Source organism: Numenius arquata, chromosome 5 (genome assembly GCF_964106895.1).
Source record: "Numenius arquata chromosome 5, bNumArq3.hap1.1, whole genome shotgun sequence".
Lineage (NCBI taxonomy): Eukaryota > Metazoa > Chordata > Aves > Charadriiformes > Scolopacidae > Numenius > Numenius arquata.
In genome coordinates this window covers 403,159-422,971 of record NC_133580.1, presented here as the reverse complement: position 1 = coordinate 422,971, position 19,813 = coordinate 403,159, and the positions used below count along the sequence as shown (strand labels likewise).

Genomic DNA, 19,813 nt, shown 5'->3' with positions numbered 1-19,813 from the left:
GGCCAGGCCCCAGGACAAAGGGTCCCGAGATGTGAAATCAGCCACAGCAGGAGCAACGGCGAGAGCGGCGAGAGCCCCGGCTGGATGCGACACACGCTCCTGCGGTCCCCGCTCCTGCAAGCGAGAGCTGCCAGGAGGGTACAGCACCATGGGGCCGGGCAGGATCCATCCCCGTGGGGCTCTGCGGTCGGTGGGACGGGCGGGCAGGGGGTCTCCATGCTTCTCTTGCTTTGCCAGAGAACAAGAACAAGCCTGACGGGCTGGGGAAGGGCAGCAGGGATTTAAAAGGGCAGGGGACGCACCACAGTCGAGGCCAGGCTGGGAAAGGCGGGAGGAGACCCTGGGGCAGCACTGACCCCGTGGCCATTGCACGGGGACGAGAGCCTCCGCGTCCCCGTGCCCGACAGCTCACCCCAGCCGGGGGTCTCGCCCCGCAGAGCGAGGGCTCCTGCCAATTCCACCGCCCCCGCTGCCCGCTCCTCTTGGGGGAGGCTGCCCGCTGCCTGCCCCTGCCTGCGCTGCCCACTCCTGCCCGCGCTGCCCGCCTTACCTGCCCGGTGCCAGGGCGCCAGCAGCCACTCCACTTTGGCCATGGCTGTGGGTGCTCACTCCCGCCGCCCCGGAGCCCTTCCTTCAAATCCAGCCGGGAGAACTGAGCTTCCAGCGCTTTCCCCGCCTGCTGCCAGCTCCAGCCCGGGGGGAGAGGAAGCGACCAGGAACTGGCTGTTTGAGTCAGCGCCCGCAGCCCATTGTCCCGGCCCCGGCCCCTCTTCCTTCCCCGCCACCGGCCCCGGGGAGGGATGGCGGAGGGGCCGCGGTGTTCCACGGCCCATCTTCTGTCTGCCCACCCCACCAGCCGCTCGCCCAGGGGTCTGGCAACAGTGGCAGGTCAGGGCAGAGGGGCTCATCCCACTCTCCGTACACCCCTGCTGCAGTGCTTGGAGAGGGGATGGGATCCTGGGGACCATGGCAAGGACAAGCTGCGCTCCCCGGCACTGAGCAGAGCCACGGAGCTAGAACATCACCCAGCTGTGGCTGGAGCAGCAACTGGCACCATCTGAAAGCTACGGGTGATTTAGGGGGGGACATCGGGACAAGCTGGCTCATCCCCCCAGCAGAGCAGGGCTGTCCCTGCGTGTCCCAGTCGGCATCCTCACCTGGAGATCGGCGCCCGGAGCCTGTCCCTGCCTCCCAGCCGGGTCCCGCTGCCCTTTCCCCCCAGCCTCCCAACACTTATTAGCTACAAAAAGCCAGGGCAGAGGGGGCTTTCTGTATTCACCTGACTTTGCCCTGGAAGCTGCAAGCGCCCCCAGAGCCTCCTCTCTCTTGGGCTCCTTCCAAACACCAGGAGCAGAGGCTCCTTGGGGAGCACTTTCCCAGCGCCCCAAGGGTGTGTAAAGCCGAGCCCGCTTTTCCCAGAGGATGGAGGCCCCCGGGGGGTGCAGCAGAGCCGGGAATGCAGCCCCAAGCCCTGGCTTACTTTGGGAAGCGGCTTTGGGGCCACTGGGGCAGCGTGGGGAGCACGTGCCTTGCCAGGGGCTGGTACCAGCCACCGCCGTGCCAGGCACCCGGCGACGCCGGGGACCCAAACGCCGGGGTGGGTAAAGGACGGCAGGCACCGGCAGAGTTCATTTCCCCCCTGGCACCGTGGCTCCGAAAGACAGGGGGGACAAGGAGACTTGCCCCAATGGCTCGTCCGCGGTCATAGTGCCAGCCAAGGACAGACACAGTCACTGGGGAGCTGCCTCCCAGCCCTACCAGACCACTGGGCACAGAGACCTGCGAACTCATCACATTGGTTCCAGCAGGCTATGAGCATGCTGCCGTCTCCGACAAACACTGCCACACTCACAAGGAAGCACTCTGGGCTCCGGACCAGCCCGCTTGGCTCCTCCAACACGCGAGGAAGGGGTGCAGGGGGATGCGAGCCCCCACCAGCGTTAGAGGAGCATCAAAGATGCCAGAAGGCTGGATTTTAACCATCAGGGATGCCAGCATAAAGACCCCTCCGCGCTGCCCTGTGCACGGGGCAGAAGAATGATCCTGCCGGAGCCAAGGTACCTCCTGGTACCGGGGGTCCCTGCCCTGCTCTCCCAGCCCAGGGGGCGTCCCACCCCACCAGCGACCCAGACCCACCGCAGGGCTGCTGCTTATCACGTTCCAGCTCCCTCCCCTCAGCAGATAAGCTCCAGCCTGGCCCCGCCGCCGCCTCTCCACCAGCAAGCCTGCATGTAGCAGCTCAGGAATGCCCAAGCCATCGAGGTCCCCACAGCCCCACACCGAAACGGCCTGGGAGCACCCAAGTGCTGGCCCCAGCCCCGAGCCCACGGTGAGTTTCCAGCTGCCCAGTGCCAAACCCCGTCCCTGCCGGCTGCCAGCAGCCAGGCACAGCTCTGTCGGCTCCCCGGGGCAGGCCAGGCATCGGGAGGAAGATGTGCTGGAGATCTCCAGGCCGGCAGGGAGACGCGCCTGGCGCCCGAGGACAGAGATGAACCAGCTTCTAACGGAGGCTGGCCCCGCAACCCCCCCTCGGGCCCTTCCCGGCAGTGCGGGGAAGGAGATCTGCAGCTCCCAAGAATCCCTTTGATGATGCGAAGCATGATTAGCTCCCGTCCCACTCCCAGCTGCACCGGACAGTTGCAGGGGTGGGAGAGGCAGGCGGGGAGTGGACCAGCAGCCCATTGCCCCTCCGAGCCCAGCAGCCCAGTGGCTACCCACTGCCCGTGCCCGGCGAGATGGGAGCCGAGGGCGATGTGCTGGGTACCGACTGGCACAGCATCCTTCATCCCTCAGGACCCGCCGGATCAGTGTCCCTCCTGATCCCCCCTTGTACCCCAAAGCGCTTTTGCCCCCTTTCAGTCCTTCGCAAACACCGCTACAGCGGCTGCAAAATTAGACAGCGGCAGGCTGTACTGCCACCCCCTCTGCCCGCTAATTATTAAGCTGTGACAGTCACTTGGGCTGTGACAATCACTCCCCATTTTCTTGCAGCTTCCAAGCAATTTTCCTGAGGTGTCTCCCGGGGCTGGCAGATCCCTGCACTGCTGTGGCCTGGCTCTTGAGCCAGTGGCCAGGCAAAGGGCAACAGGCACGGGAGCTGGGGCCAGTAGAGCCCGGCATGGTGTGCTCCAGGGCACATGGGGGAACAGAGCTGGGACGGGCCCCTGAGCCTGGAGCTGTGGCAGCCCCCAACCTCCCGGGTCTTCTGGCATTTCCAGGAGCTGGGCTGGGCCGGGGAGGGGAGCCGCAGCCCCGGGAGTCTGGAAAGGGTTGCTGAACTGCCTGGGCCAGCCTGGTGGGGAGCGACCCGACAGGTCCTGCTTGTTCAACCCAGCTTTTTAGAGGGCACCTGTGCTCGGCTGCCCGCTCCCGGCTCGGGGGGAGACCTCTGCTCGCCTCGCTCCCTCCCAGAATGCCCCCTCCAGATTCACAGGGCTCTCTGCCCTGCAAATTCTTAGATAATTCATACTATGAGACACCCACTGCCTTCGCGATCGGTGGGAGAAGGGGGCTGGGGGTGCAGGGGGCTATGGAGGCACAGGCTCCCCCACCTGGGCAGGACCCAGCTCGAGGGCCAGCAAGCGCAAGGCCTCCCCACTGCCCGGGCTGGCTCCCCACGCCTTGGGGCTGGCTCCTCACACCTTGGGGCTGGCTCCCTGCAGCTCAGAGCTGGCTCCCCACTGCCTGGGGATGGCTCCCCACGCTTGGAGCCAGCTCCTCACTGCTTGGAGCTGACTCCCCCCTGCCTGGGGCTGGCTCCCCATGGTTGCAGCCGGCTCCTCGCTGCTCAGAGCTGACTCCCTGATGCCTGAGGACGGCTCCCCGCTGCCCAGAGATGGCTCCCCGTGGTTGGAGCTGGCTCCCCGCTGCCCAGGGCTGGCTCCCCGCTGCCTGGAGCTGGCTCCGTGCAGCTTGGGGTGTGGGTCAGCACCTGCTCCACATGCCAGAGGACCACGGTGGGCCCCACCGTGTCCCCCATCCCTCACTGCCCCTGCCAGCGCGGCCAAGCCTCCGCTGGAGGTGACCTCTCCCCGTGTCCTCCAAGCGACCCAAAGGGGCAGGGTAGCCCGGGGGGAAGAGGGGGCGACACCGCGGCGGAGGCCGACCCCCCCCCCCCCCCCCCCCCGCTGCAGCCGGCTTCATCCCAGCCCGCGGTGCGGGGGGCGGCGGGTCCGCTGCCGCCCCGTCCCGTCCCCCGGTACCTGTTGCTGAGCGCATCCTGCCCCGCCGCTGGCTGCGAGCCGCCTTCCGCTGCGCGTTGCCCATCCTCCGCCGCCGCTCGCCCGGCCCAGGTGGTCAGATCGCCGCCGCCCCCGGGCCGCTCCCCGCCGGCTCCATGCCTCCCCCGCCGCCGGGCCCGCCGCGCCGCGCCGCCCCGCCGCGCCGAGCGGGGAGGAGCCGCCGGGCCGGGCCGGGCCGAGCCCCGCCGGGCCGCATCGCACCGCACCGCGCCGCGCGGAGCCGGGCCGGGCCGGGCGGGCCCCCCGCCGCCGCCGCCGCCGCCGCATCGGCCGCCGGCCCGGCCGCCCCCTCGGAGCCCGCCCGCCGCCGCGCTGGGGCCGCCGAGCGGGCGCCCAATGGCGGCTGGTGCGGGGGGCGGACGGGGGCAGCGGGGACCGGCGGGCGGGGGGCTGGGCTGCTCCCCGGGGGTGATGGGGCTGGGGAAGGCGAAGGGGGGGCACCACGGCCGAGCATCCTCCCGGGGTGGTGGGGCCGGGGGGCGCCAGGGCCGAGCATGCCCCCGGGGTGGTGGGGCAGGGGATGGGTGGGTGGTCCCGGAGCCGGGAAGCCCCCCGCGATGATGGAATTGAGGGTAGATGGGGGCTTCAGGGCTTGGGGGGGGGGGGGGTCCTGGGGCTGGGCAGCCCCTGTGTGGTGTTGGGGCTGGGGCCAGGTGGGGGGTCCTGAGGCCGAGAAGCCCCCAAAGGTGACGGGGATGGGTATGGCTGAGCATGCCCCCAGGGTGATGGGGCTGGGGCTGGGCAGTCCCTACAGGGTGTTGAGACCGGGGATGGGTGGGGGGCCCAGGGATGGGCAGCCCCCGCTGGGTGACTGGGCTGCGGATGAGTTTGGGGGGCACTAGGACAGGGCAGCACCCCAGGGTGGGGCTGGGTGACGGACCCGAGGCTGGCGCTGGGGGGGGAGGCTGAGCAGGGGCTGGATGGAGGAAGAGGGCAGGGGACATGGCAGCTCCGAGGGCAGCTTGAGCCATGCGCTGGAGCAGTGGGAGGGTGTGGGGTGAGCTCTTGGGGCTGGCGCCCCGTGGGGAAAGCCTCTATGAGAGCCACGGGACACTGCGGGAGCCAGGCCTGTGGGTGATGGGGTCGCTGGTAGGAGAAATGGGGGGGCTCTGGCTGCCAACACCTCCAGGGGCCCCATCCCTGGCACTGAGCATCCTGGGCAGCGCCACATCTGCACAAGGCTGAGCTGCTCTCAGGGATCCCCCACCAGAGGGCTGCATGCCTGGATGAACTATTGCCCTTTGGCTCCTTCTCCCCCCAGCCCAAACCTCACCGTAGCCCTCTGAGGGGGAAAAACCCACTCCCAGGCCAGGGGAAACTTGCTCCATGTGCCCCAGCCTCCAGCAAGTGAGCCCTTCGCCCCCGGGAGCTGGAGGTGCTCGGTGATGGCTCAGCCTGGCCGCCCCATCCCAGGCCAGAGCATCCCTTACACGCCAAAGAACCTCGGCATCCGCGCAGCGACAGAAAGGACCAGAAAGCGCTGGGAGGTTGTTATGGAAACAGCCACAAATTGGATCAGTACTTGGCGCAAGGAGCGGTTTGTGTGACTGATGTGGGAGCAGGTGGGTGTGACAGCCGCAGCGGTGCGGGGGCCCTGCGCTGGCACCCCCGCGCCCCGTGCCGTGCCCCCGTGCCGTGGCAGGGCTGCGGCAGCGCCTCGGCTCACGGGGACGTCCCGCCATGGGGCTGTGGCCGGAGCTGCATCAGCGCGGACACACTTCCACCCTGCCCCGGCATCCCCGCGCTCCCGGGAAGACGAAGGACCGAGGCGAGCCTGGGGTGCTTTGCAAAGATGCCATCGAGAAAATGTTTTCTCCCGCTCCCCCCAGCCCCCAGGCGAGGCAAGGCCCGCGCTGTCGAGCCAGGCTGCAGTGGCACCTCTGCCACCAGCCCCACTGCGGGGTGTGGGGTCCGCGATTCGGCAGCACGGCCGTTGTTCTGCACCCTGTCCTGGGGGCCGAGCAAGCCCCTCATCACTCCCAGCTACTTGTCATCTCTTGCGGTAAAGCCCTAGACGCCGTGTCCTCCTCGGAGCCCTGTGGGTGCGTGCAGCTCGCCCACGCTTCCCCAACTGCACACTTCTTGCAGCCCAAGTGAGCTCCCCGTGCCCGTGGCATGGAGCGGGGGAAAAGCCCATGCCGGCGGCTCCGTCCGGCCCCGAGCGTGGGGAGCGGCTCAGATCTCCCTTTCCAAAGTAGCCCCTCTCCTGGCAGAGAAAGCAGCTTTCTTGAAGAAGCCATAAACACTCGCTAAGTGGCCGAGCTGATTATTTTCTGGCCAAGAGACCATGTTAAAAAATAATAACCAGCAAAGCAGATGAGCTCATTGGAGAACAACGGCTCGGGGCCAGGCCAAGGCTGGCGGAGCGGGGCCAGGGCTGCGCAGACCTGCACAGGCACTGGGGCAAGTGGGCAGCACTGCGCATCACTCCCAGGGCTGCATCTGACCCTGAGGGGTCCCAAGTCCCAGTGGAGTGGGTGCTGGACCCCGGAGGATCCCACATCCCGGCAGAGTGGGTTCTGGCTGAGCAGACCCGGGACGTGGAGCCCTGTGGCCGGCAGCCCCTTTGCTCGCCCCGCTGAAGGTGACCCCCTGCCTGCCTGCCCCTGCCTGGCCCTGGCAGGGAATCTGCCTGCAGCCACTGAAAAGCTGGGCTGAAACTGCCGTGCCACCTCGTGTCCCCTCCGGGTTCTGCATTCCTGGGATTCCTCCCGTGCAGCAACATATTTCCTTGCTCCGTGTCCCAGGAGCTGCACCGGGGACTAACCCGTTCTCCCTGGGACAAGGTATTGGCCCCTGCCCTCTGTGCTCCCCGTGTGCCCGTGGCTGGAGGGACCGGCAGCCTGGCCCCTCCATGAGCAGCCGTGTCCCCAGCAGCCTACTGGAGCCCCTCGTTATGCTGTGCATGGGGTGGGCATATTGGGGAACCACGCACTGCACCAGGATGCCAGCCCCACACACCCAGAGATCTTCTCCAGGCTCGGGATCACTGCTCTGTGCCCCCCTCCCCAACTGCTCCTGGGAGGGAAAACACATGCTGGGCTCAGCAACGGGGTCCTCTGACGGCCACCATGCCACCAGCACAGGACAAGCTGCAAGGCCTCTGCTGCCCACGCAGAGGTCAGGCCCAGGGGACACGGGGACCCCAGCCCTGATCACCCCAACAACCTGCACCCACACCCTCAGACACCCAGAGCTTCCTCTGGCTCAGGAAACTTGAGGGCGCCCCAAAACAGCTGTGCCCGGGAACCAGTGCAGACCTGGACTGCCACCATGTGCCATGATGCCATCACTAGTTTGTGTCATTTTTGAGCCACGGGACACATGGGATGCAAGCCGTGGCACTGGCATCTCCCCCTGCACGGCCACCGGGTCCCCCAGCACCCCTGCCCACGGCGGCAGGAGGCGGGCAGCAGCGCAGGGGCACCCTGGGAACCTTCCTCCCCACGGGGTCCCTGGGGATGCCCCTGCCCCAGCCTGAGCGGGTGGGGAGGAAGAGGAGGGTCAGATCCAGCCCTAGGGCTGGGCACGGGCACTGCCCAGAGAGTGGGGGGCACAGCATCCCCCCATGGGGTTCTGCCCGCTCTCACCACGCTGCGTCCCAGCGCTGCGACCCTCGTGTGACAGGGGGTCCCATCCCGCCGTCCCCATCACCCAGGGAGTGAGGGTAGGAGCCAGAAGGAGCCGAGCAGGCGGCTCTGCCGGCCCCGGCCGTGTGGGCAAGCCCCGGGGCTACCCGCGGCCAGCACCCACCCTCGGCGATGGCCACCCGTCCCCTGCCACACTCCCACCGTGCCCTGCCCTCACCCCGCGGCGCTGCCACCCCCTCCCCGGAGCAGGGCAGGGAGTCCGGCGGGTGGGGAGGAGGATAAAACTTCTACGTACCCAGCTCTGCCTCCTCCTCTTCCTCTCCCTCGGCGGCTCCGAACCCCCGTGGCCGCTCGGGGGGTGCCCTGGCTGGGAGCGGGGGGGCGGCCACGGCGCCAACTCCGCCGCTCGCTCCCGCTAACTCGATCCAGGTTTGCTGGGAGAAAGGCTGGATGGAAACGCTTCTCCCACCCCAGCCCAGGCCCTTCTTAAAGATATAGCGACACGTCCCCGCTGCGGATGCCGGAGCCGTGGAGACGGAGCGGGGCCGGAGCGTCCCGCCAGCCCGTCCCGCACGGCACGGCAGCCGGCTGGCATCCCTCCGGCGGCTCCCGCCAGCCACAACGAGGGGGGCGATCGGTGGGACCCCTGGAGAGGAGATGCCACCCCGGCACCCGCGCTGTCGGGCCGTGCCAGCCCGGGTGGCTGCCGTGGGCAGCGCCAGCCTCCCCTCTCCCGTAATTAACAGGGATCAGGCAGCCGGGCTTCGCTCCGGACCCCGGCCTGGAGCGGCTGGAGCAGCCCCCCTTGCCTGGCTGCGGGGAGGGGTCTGCCCCACAGCGCTCCCCACACCTGCAGAAAGAGCACCGGGCTCAGGAACGCTCCAGAGGGGCTTGGGGAAAGGCTTTAGGAGACCCTCGCCAAAGGGTGGGTGGCACAGGACGATGGGCACATCAGGACCCACCAACTGGCCTCTGGGTGAGCCCAGCGCTGTGGGGTTTGCCCTTAACCACGGCCCTTCCCCAGGGCTGGGGAACTCCTGGGGGAGCAGGGCGATGTGTGGGGCAGGCAAGGCCCCCTGCCCCCCTGCCCGTACCTCTCGCTGTGCCTGGGGGCAGCAGGCAGCTTTCGCCAGCCCAAATTCCACCCCCCACCCTTTTCCCCGACTTCTTCCAGCCGAGCCCCCTGCACCGGGAGCCCTCGGGCTTCCCACGCACACACACACTGAACGAGCCATTCCCAGGCGTGGGCATCCACAGCCTGTCCCGGCCAAACCAGGAAAAGAGGGTTTGCAAAGCCACGGGGCCGCATGTGCCCCCAGTGCTGGCAGCGACCCTCTGGCAGCTTTTGTCCCACGGCACCCGCTGCCAGCTCGGGTGTGCATTGGCCTCGCTTCACGCTCCTGCTGCCCGCTCTGCTCGCCCCAGCAGAAATTCCCCATTAGCCTTTTTCTGCCACTTCAGGAAATGATCTGGCAGCTTCTGCCCGTCTGCCAGCGCTGGGAACCAACCCCACGGCATTCGGCCCCGTCCCTCGGGCAGCGATCTGGGCACGTTTGGAAAGGCCATGCGTGCCCAGCATGGGGCGGGCAAGCGGAGCTGCCGTGCCCGAGATGCTGCCTGGCTGCTGGGGAGGGAGCAGAGGGCGAGGGTGCCGGGGGACAAGCCTGGCGCAGCCAAAACGGGGGACGAAGTGCCAGGGGGCCACGAACACAGCGTGTGGGGAGCAGGAGCTGACAGGCACCCACCGCCTGCTCGCGTGGGGGTCACACCAGCGGCACCAGATGGATCCGCCACCTCCGGACCAGGCGGCGCAGGATTCTAAGGAGCAAAGGCAGCTCCTTCCCGGCGCTACGTGTCCTTTCCTGCCGCCAGACATCACCTCTAAACCTGGGCCTGGGGCAGAGCCTGCCAAGCAGCCCTCCAGATGTTCTCAGGCTGTCACCCCCGTTCCCATTAGCAATGTCCCAGCGGCTCTGGGGCTCAGACACCCTCCCTCTGCTCCATCTCTCTTGGTACCCACCGGTTGGCAGGGCTTCTCTCCCAGCATGGGGTGCAGCGGGATGAACTGGAGCATCTCAGCCCACGTGCAGCCCTTTGCCAAAGCCATCGGCCCCAGGGCTGGCTGGGGAGCAGCCTGAAGAAGCCCAAAGCTGGCCCCACAGCCCCCCCACCCCGAGGCTGGCTGCACCCCATGGCCTTTGGGGAGGCAGACATCCAGGCCCCCCCCCTTGGCTGGGCTCCCGGTGCGGGCAGGAAGGGAGCTGGTCCCACACAGGAAGCCCCTTGCAGGTGGCCCCGGCAGCCCACGCACAGCCGGGACCACCCGGGAGCCCGCCGGCTGCTGGCCACCTCCCTGGGGAGGGGGAATGCTCCGGGGGGCCGGCCGGAGCCAGGGAGCCTCTCCGTGCACCGGGCAGGGATGCACCCACAAGCTGGACCCACAAAGAGCCCCTGGACGGCCATGGGCAAGCCCTGCCCGGTGGGGAGATGCCGGGGGCAGCTGGGAAGGAACCCCGGCAGGCTGGGGCTGGCAGCCACGGGCACAGCAAGCACACTGCGGGGACAGCAGAGGATGCAGCAGGGATCCTGCCACGCATGGGGTTTGTCCCCTACCAGCACAGACCCCTCAGTCTCACGGTGCATGGAGCAAGCGCCTGGAGACCCCCCAAGAGCATCTCTCTGGGCACTGTGTCCCCTCTCAGTGCCCGGGCACTCAGGGGCTGGTAACTTCACCGGCATCTGTTTCCAGCTGCAGGAACCCCTTTCCCTCGGGATATCGGAGACCACGAGGGCCACGGACCGGCTGAGGCTCCACCGAGAGCAGCCGACATGGAGTGCGGGGGGCACAGACCCCCACACCCCCTGCAATGCCCAGGAGCCCCTCGCCTTTGCGACAGGCACGCTCAGACATGTACAGACATGCAAGTACACGCGTGAGGATGGTGTTTGCTCCATGACCTGCTGTCCCCATCCTGCTGCCTGGCCTTGTGGACACTGAGGCAGGATTCAAGCCCACGCTGGGGCCATGCTGCTCGGTACGGAGCTGGTGACTCAAGATGCCGGGAAGGGAGGAAAATCGCAGCTCAGCCATTGCCAGATTAATTGGAGATTGAGCTTCTTCCCCCACCCCCCCCAGCTGCTTCGATCTGCCGTCATCAAATTAACGCAAGGGGCTAATGACCTGCTCCCCTTCTCCGTCCTGCCCCCTACGCTCAGCCGCCCCCCCCCGACCCAGCAGATCCACCACGGCTCCCGGAGCTGGGACCAGCCACCAGCCATCGCACCGTGCCAGGCTGGCATCTGCGCCAGGGGTCCGGGCTCTGGCGGAAGGGGGGTCCATCGCCCCGGTGGGTACTCACCCAGCGCCGCACCAGCCTGCTCCCCCACCAGTGGCATCTTGGTGCCCGCAGCAGGCAGCCGTCCCCGCTGCCCGGCACGAGCGCAGGAGGAGGGCGGCGGTGCCCGCTGGCACGGCAGAGCAGAGGAAGAGGAGCCGAGTCTCCCTGCCAGCATCCTTGGCCCGTTCCGCGCCAGCCCTGGCTCAATCCCGGCTTTGTGCTGCCAGCGAGCGGCCCCCCCTGCGCGCGCAGCAGCCAGCGTGCTGCCCGGCCCCCTGCCAGCGGCCGCGGCGTGCCAGGGATGGCCAGCGGGCACGGAGCTGGGCAACAGGTACATGGGGAGCACTGACCAGGTCAGGAGCTGGATGTGAGTCCCCTCCAAAGCACAGCCCCACCAGCTACTGGCGCTTTACAAAGCAACCGGCTGAAGAGCAGGAGACCCTCCTGTGAGTCCAGATGCTCCTTCGGGGGCTATCGGAAATCCAGGTGACCCCCCCGCTGCTCCTCGCAGTCCGCACAACCTGCACGGGCTCCCCAGGGACCGGCCACACTGCACGCTCACTCCTCTTCCTTCTCTGAGCCTCCAGACCTCTGCGGGTTGCCAAAAGGGGAAAACGGGTTGCCAAAGTGAGCTCCAGCTCTTGTTCCCGCATGGAGATGAACACGTCCTTCAAACCACGTTACGATGACGCAAGCTCCTTTGGAGACTCACAGTTGAAGCCACCCCATGTTCCTGTGCAGTGTCACTGCCGCCGCGTTCCAGCCGATGGGATGCTGTAGGTGTTTCCAAAGAGGAACTGCTCTGCCACAGGGACACCGGTACAACAGGAGTCTCTTCCAAGCTCTCACCACAGGGAATGGCAGGGAACGGACCGCAGGGAATGGCAGGAGGAACCATGGACACATGGGACATGCCAGGCTGAGAGGGGACAGTGGTGGCCACCTTCCCTCCTGCCTCCATGCACTTCTTGCTGGGTGACAGGGGTCCCGAGGAGCTGCTGCCCAAGGGACCGGCTGTCCCCAATGGACCTGCTGCCCCTGAGGGCCACAGCCTGGCTCCTGAGACCACCAGCCAGATGGGCTCTCACGAAAATCCCGTCAAAAGGCTGCCCAAGGGTGAAAACACTTCTTGTCAGAAGCAGGATTTGGGTCTGCCTAAGCAGGAATCCCAGCCCCAGAAACACCCCCACAGGGAGGGAGAGGGGTCGCGGCAACGACCTGGCGATGTCACCCTCACCGCCAGCTCCCGGCATGTCCCCCCCGAGCATGTCCCCCCCGAGCATGTCCCCCCCGATCAGGGCCAGGCTCCGGAGGGACTGCACACCCATGGGCAGGCTGTGCTGGGGGGGAACCGCAATCACGGGGGGTGGCAGAGCCTGGCCGGGGCTGCTCTTTCCCGGCAGCAATGCCAGCGGCACGGGGAAGCTGCCACATGGCGGGGATGGAGTCTCCCCCGAGCCACCGTGCCGCCTGTGGCTCGCGTTTTCTGAGAGTGGCTACCAGCCCAGTGCCACAGACAGCCACCAGCCAAAGTGGGCCCGGGTGGGAGACGTGCGTTCCTCATCTATCCGCCCTCTCCCCGAGCCGCTCCCGCAGACGGTTCCTGTTAAGGGAGGGTGCGGCCCCCGCTCCCCCTCCTCTGGCAGCAGAACCTCTCCATCCCGGCCTCCCGCCCGCGCCGGGGCGGCCTTCGGGGGAGCTGAAATCACCGCTGGGCTAGGAAAAAGCAGGCAGAGAAAACATCGTGGAGGTCTGGGAGGCATCTGGGAGCCGCTCTGCCCAGTGGAGGAGGCTGCAGAGGGTCGTGGCCAGGCTGAGCCGCACCGGGCTACCAGGGCAGGGACCCCTGCAAACTGCTTTGGCGTCGCCGTGGGTCACCCTGTGCTTGCCACAGCCTGTCCTGATGGCCACGGAGACTCGCAGCTGCCCAGTGGCAAGCGCCCCTTCCCGGCGGTGGTGCACATCTCACTCCGAACCAGCCCTTCTCATCCCCTGGGTCTGGGGTGTCTCCTTCCCCCGTGGTCCCAGCATCTTCGCTCCCAACTGGAGGGCCCTGTCCCCACGGAGAGGAGCTGGCGAGGGCGGCTGTGAGACTGGGGAGAGCGGGGCTCAGCTGCCCGGCCCCCAAATCAGAGTTGTGGGAATCCGGCAGGTTCCCACGGGTGCATCCCTGGGATGGGCTGTGAGGGGTGGCCGCAGCCCCCGTCCCCAGCAGCGGCTCCACCTGGGGCCGAGGGACAGCCCGGCCGCTCCAGCCTGGTGGGACACTCCAGCAAGTCAGCAGGGGTTTTTTTTTCAGTTTCTTCTCTTCTTTTTTTTTTTTAAAACCGGTGACAGGATCCGGGGAAAAACGCCTGTGCCAGCCCTTGCCTGCCCGGTGAGGAGGGAGCCGGTCGGAGGGCACGAGGCTGGCTCTGCCTCTCTCCGTGGCTGGTTTCGAGGTGAAGGCTGGGAGGTCAGAGGATGGCGAACGCTGCATATTTCGGCAAGAGCCGTAAACAGCTCCTCCTGCCAGCACGGCCCTGCGTTTCTTCCAGAGAACCGTCCCCGCAGCTCTTCAGGGATGAGGGTTTAAATAGCTCTCGGCGCCGGGGCCCGTCCTCTTCTTCGCTGAGATTTATTTCTAGAGCTGCTGGGTCCCCGGGGAGGGCGCTGAGTGGGGAGTGCTGGCTCGTGTCACCAGCCAGTGCCCACGGAGCCACGTTCCGGTCAGGGATCAGCATGAGAGCCAGCAAGTCGGAGCACCGGGGGCTCTCCTGGGCTGCAAAAGTGGCCCCCACCTTCAGTGCCGAGCACCGGCAGGAGGAACGGGTCCAGTGCCACCCCCCCGAGACGTGGCTGTGCCGAGGGGAGCGGGACAGGGAGCCTGGTCCCCCCTCTGCCCTCTGCAGTGGTACCCCCGTGCCCAGCACCAGCATCCTCGCCTCCCCGTGCCAGGGGATGCGCCCATCTCCCTGGGGAAGCCGCCCACCCTCCGCGCTCTCCCGCCACCGCCGATGAATAAGAGCAGAGGAATCCGACAGCCCTTGGCTGCCGTCTCACGCTGGAAACAACCCCACGGCCTCGCCGGATAAAGCACTCCCCCGGCCATCGCCGTGTGATTCCTTCCTCTGGCAGCAGCCAGCAAATCCCCCTCCTGATGAGGAAGACGAGGCAGCTCCCGCCGGCTCACGGCCTGCGGACAGACGGACAGACACGTCCTGCTGCACAGCGGTGATCCAAGCTCCTCCCTTGCCAGGAAAGAGACCCACAGCTTTTGGATGCTTTTAACATGCCTGGGAGGAACCAAAGCCAGGCAAAGGCTCCTGACCAGCCTGAGGATGCCCAAACTCGGGAGGACGGCGTGGGGACCGTCCTTGGGGAGAGCAAATCACCCACGTGCCCACCTCAGCTGGCGATCGCAGCGGGCAAGTGCTGCGGCTGGCAACGTGCCGGGCCGGGGCTGGCTCCAGCCCTGCCGAGGGATGGCAACCGCTCGCCCCAGGGCCTGCCCCATCACTGTCCTGACCGGCTGGCCAGGCAGCTGCCACACGTCGCCCAGACCCCACGGGCTGTGACACATCACCCAGACCCCACTGACTGCTCGAAGGCTGCACCAGGGCATGTTTGGCCCTGGGTGATGTTCCCCAGCACCTCCCAGGGACGAGACAGGGTTTTATTCTAGTTTAAGAGAAGAAATGTGATTTCTGCCCTCGGATCCTCTTCAAGAGATGGAAATGAGGAGGAGAAAAACCCCAAGCTCCATGCAGGGTGTTGTTCAGCTCGGTACAAAGCATTCTCAGGCAGCCTTGGGCTGTCTCTGCTCTCTCCGCAGCCACGGGGGGCCGGGGGCTCGCACGGAGCTCCCGTCCTCCTGAGACGTGAACCGTTCCCCCGCGACTGGCTGCTGCTGGAGCTCTTAGAAAAACAAACAGCAACCGAAACAGCAATCGGAATTTTGTTCTTCCCCAAAGTAAAGAGCTCAGTAAAGCCGGAGGCTACCGCTCCCCCCCAGCTGCAGGAACTGCCGTGGTGGGTGGATGAGGAGCCTGCAGGAGGGTGGGTGGGTTGTGCTCCCCTTGGGGTGCAGGGAGAAAGGCAACACCCCCCCCAGGTCCCTGCGCTGCCGGAGACGGGGTGAAGCGGGGGGGTGGCGCGCACGGCTCCGCTCGCTTCACACCACCTCAGCGATTCCCACCAAAAAAATCAAAGAATTTTTATCCCCACGCACCTCCGACCCGCAGCGAGCCAGCCAGCCCAGAGAGCCCGCCCCGCACATCTGCATACATGCATATTCACCAGCATTCACGAGTCACACGCGTATTCTAATGAGGGGCTGACACTGCTTGCAACCGGCAGTGAAGTTGCTCCAGGAGAAACTCCAGGCGCCCGGCATGGAAAACACAACCCTGGGGCCACGAACCCACAAACCCAACCCGCCCACAGCAGCGGCCACCTCCCGCCCTCCCCAGGCTGCAGCTGTCCCCCCGCTGTCCCCCCAGCATCCCCCTGCCTCCCCCACGTCAGCAGGCACGGCTCCCGTGGCCACCAAGAGCATTCCCAACCTGACGGCCAGACGCGGGCGGCGAGGGACCATCTGGTCACCGTCACGGCCAGCCCCTCCTCCCGGTGACACCGGTCCAGCACGCGGGGTGACGGCGCTGCAGGGTTTGGCGCTGCACGGGTCAGCGGGGGCGACCGGGGTACCTCCTCCTCCCCTCGTTTCTCTGCCGGCCGATGCACGGGGCAGCAGGAGCCTCTTCTTACCCCAACAACTGCTTCACTCCAGCAGCGTTTGCGAGGGCAGCGCATCCCCCAGGTCAAGGCCAAGGTCTCCGCTGGCTCCCCGCTCCCGGGAAGCGGCCTGCGAGGGGCTGGCACTGCTTTCCCACGGCTCCATGCAGACGCAGCAGCAGGACAGCGCTTGCAGGGGAGTTTGCAGAGAGCACGAGCGACACGCGTCTCGCCCAGGGCCTGAGAAACGCTCTGCGCTGCCGGGGGAAACGTGCTCCAACAGCACTCCCCCTCCCCGCCCCGCAAAGCCCTTTAAAACAAACTTCTATAAACAATTCCAAAACGAGCTTATTTTAAGCTCCTCTGAAACAGGCTGCCCGCTCCTGACCCGGCACAGAAGCCCGTGCCAAACCGAAACGCTCGGAATGGGAAATGAAAGCGATCCAGGCAGAAAGAAACCCCGCTGGCTGCCAGGAGAGGGATGAGCAGACAGGACGCCCGGGCTACAACTCGTCATGTTCCCCGAGTGTCACAAAATCCCAAGCAAAAGCTGCTCCGCGCTGATCTGCAGCTCCACGCTGGCTGAAAGCACAGCCAGGGGACGGCTGCCCCGGGAGGGGGGTGAAGCATCCGAGGCAAGGACAGTGGCACAGAGGCGAGGACCAGCTCTCACAGCCTGGCATCCCCGCTCTCCCGGGGAGCCTGGAACGAAACGGCCCCCGGTAATTGGGGACGCAGCGTGAAATGCGTGCTTGGCCGGACGCCTGGAAAATGCCCTCTGTGTGCGGGAAAATAAAGGCCGGGCAGAGGGACAGGCGGCTGCTGGGCTGTCCCAGCCTCACCCCGACGCCACAGGCTGGCAGCGCTGCCCCAGCTCCGTGACGGAACCGGCTTTGGGGTGGCATCCCCGCTCCTCAGCCTCCCAGTCCCCCGGCTCCCCCAGACCTCCCCGCTGGCAGAGGAGCGGGGACCTCGACAGCAGGAGCCAGTAAGGGTCAGCCACCCCAGAGAGGGGACATGGGGCACCCGCGGGGGGGACCACGTTGGGGGAGCAGCGGGGGGGACCCCCCTGCATTGGGGAGGACAGACAGGATCCCCCTGGGAGCAGGGTGCAGCCCTGACGGGTGGCACCCTCCGGCCGCGCGTCCCCCCGGGGCTGGGGGACCCCGGGACCCCCCGGGGGTGGCCGGGCGGGGGTGGCCTTACCTGGGGCGGCAGTCGCCCCGCGCAGCGGCCGGCCCCGCAGCAGCGCCTGCAGGCGGGCGGCTCGACGGTGCAGCCGCCCGGTGCGGCGACCCAAGGCCAGGAGGTGACCCTCGATGTCTCCCAGGAGGGCGAGCGAGTGGCCGCAGAGGTCGGCGAGCTGCCGGAGCAGGGTGAGAGCCGCCAGGCTGCAAACGTCCCGCAGCTCGCCCAGCGGCACCGCCGCTCGCCCCCGCCGCGCCACCACGCTCCGTTTGTAGAACGGCATGGCCCGGCCCGGTACGGCTCGGAACGGCCCGGTACGGCCCGGAACGGCCCGGTACGGCCCGGCCCGGCTCGGCACGGCTCGCCCCGGCCAGCCCCGCGGCTGCGAGGGCTCTGGGGCGGCCGCGGCGCCGGGGCTCGGGGCCGGCCGGTGGGAGGAGGAGGAGGAGGAGGAAGAAGAGGGAGGGGCGGCCCCGCTCGGGGATGCTCGGGCCGGCGGCGGGGCCCGGGGCCGCATCCCGGCAGCCGGGAGGGAGAGACCGGACCTGGCCCCGTGGGCTGCGGGGAACAGCGGGTCCGCTCGGGGCTGTGCCCCGGCGGGACCCCCGGCGCCGGCACTGATGGGGCTGGGGGCACGGGCACCCCCTGTGCCGGCTCTTTCCTGCCGGTGCCCATTCCGGAGGGCACGGGCACCCCCTGGTACCTTCTGTCCCCTCCCATCGGCGGTTTCTCCCAGGCGGGGGGCTGTTGGGGGGTGCAGTCCTTCCCACGGAGCCCTGGCTCAGCTCCTCTGGGATTTTGGTGTGGGGCTTTGGGGTTGCAGCTCCCCAGGAGGAAGGCAGAACCCCAATAGATGTAGCCGGGAGAGGACATTAATCTTGCATTTTTCTGGCATTCCTCTCCCGTGGATGTTGTTGGCCCCCAGCAGCCGCTCTCCTCTGCCTGCCCCCCCCTCTCCCCACTGCACACTAAAGCAAATATTTGTGCTGGCCCGATCGCAAAAATTCCCCTGTTTGAAACTGTCTGCAACCTGCCATCCCCCTGGGGTGGCACTGGGATGCCGGAGAGATGTGCTGGGTGCTGGTGTCCCGAGACCTTGCAGGCCCCGTGCATGGGGGGGGCTCCACTTTGGGAGGGTTTGGGCAGGGTTTGAGCTCAGGCAAGGCAAAGGCACTGAGCAGAGGTGTGGGGCTGCCTCCTCCCCCGGGGGAGGGTGGGCACCTGGAATGAGATTTCAGTGAAGCCTCCAGAGCCTCCTCCTTCAGGTCTCTGGGCTTTTAAGCTTCGTTTTATGGTCTGTGCATCACCCTGGGGCCACATGCGTGACCCAGTGCTGTGTGTCCCCGGCTGTGTCCGGCCCAAGGGACAAGCCCGGTGAGGGTCATGGTGCCAGGCACAGGGCGATGAGCTGGGTTTTCCCGTCCTCCAGCCAGGCTGCTGGCAGTGAGGGCCCAGCTGAGCGCAGGAGCTCAGCGCCCTGGGTGAGAGCACTCGAGGAGCCTTTTGCCCTTCCCTAACCAGGCTAAATTTAACATGTTCTTATTTGAGCTGTTTTTCATGCCAATACTTTTTCCTCTTTAGTAAGAAAGATGTGCATTGGCAGCACGTCCTTGTGGCTGCATGGGTGTCCCCTGGAGGGGACGCAGGCCTGAAGCACAGTGCCAGGGCAGGAGGGCAGGGGAACCCTTCTGTGGCTTGGAAGAGCCCATAGGGAGGCCAGGTTTAACCTGAAAATGCTTTTACTAGTTCCTCCCTTCATCTGCCCTGTGCTGGTGGGTGTCCTGGGCAGTGTTGCAGCAGCAGAAGTCGAGACAAGAGCAGCCATGGTGGGTGCACCCCCAGATCCAGCTAGCCCAGCACTCCATCCCCAGCAGCCCCAGTTGCCTGGGGGAGAGTAGGAATGGCATTCCTACCAGGAATTTCCTGAGCTGGCTGCCATTTCTCCCTGCGTGGTGACCCTTGCTGGACTCCCGAGCCAGCACACGATGCTCCAGCCCTTGATGTTGTAGCTGCAGGCTCATGCTCTGCTGCCCGCATCTCCCCACAGCCAGGGGGGTTCCAACGGCTCCCAAGGTGTCACCAGGGATGAACCCACCTCGAGCACGACCACCCCAGGAGCCACCGCTGGTCTGGCCAAGGGCAGGAGTGACAGCCTTGCGATGCCGGGGATGGGGCCCAAATCCCAGAAGACAAGAGCCTGGCCCGGCTTTTCTCTCCCAGGCACACACACCTGGCACGGCAGTGGGTCAGGGGCGGTAGGTGTGTTGTGGGGCAGCAGAAAACCTGTGGGATGGCTCCTTTTGGGAGTCTGACTGGTTTCAGACCAGCTGGGGGGCAGCTGGGACAGCCCAAACCGCCCACTTGGGCCCATGGTGGGGAGCTGGGGGCTGTCCCAGTCTGAGCAGGACAGCAGGGAGCAGAGGGTGGAGCGTGGAAAGGGTTTGGGATGAGCAGAGGAGACGCCGGAGGTGGCGTGAAAGCAGTGGAGAGGAGAGGGATGGCTTTTCCCCTGCACGGACGTGGGCTGACACCTCAAATGGGAGCTCTTCCAGTGCCGGGGGTGAATCTGGAGAGGGAGAATTCCACATGTCATCACAATCACAGCTTTGAACCGATTTACCCCAGACAGACACTGGTCTCCCCACATCCCCCTCCCCGGAGCAGCCAGCCTTTGTGTCCTGCCCGTGAAACCACACTGTAGCTTTGTCCATGCTTCTGCTCCACCAGCACCTTGCTGGTCTCT

The 19,813-nt window shown here is 66.9% G+C and overlaps 1 protein-coding gene across 1 annotated transcript in view; it reads right to left on the bottom strand.

Moving 5' to 3' along the window:
* Window positions 1–17,353, bottom strand: part of NHSL2 (NHS like 2) — a 33,760-nt gene extending 16,407 nt beyond the window's left edge. Inside the window, exon 1 of the mRNA XM_074147778.1 lies at window positions 17,089–17,353. Coding sequence (XP_074003879.1) covers window positions 17,089–17,353 — 265 coding nt within the window. The remainder of the gene's footprint in view (window positions 1–17,088) is intronic.
* Between the last annotated feature and the right edge of the window lie 2,460 nt (window positions 17,354–19,813).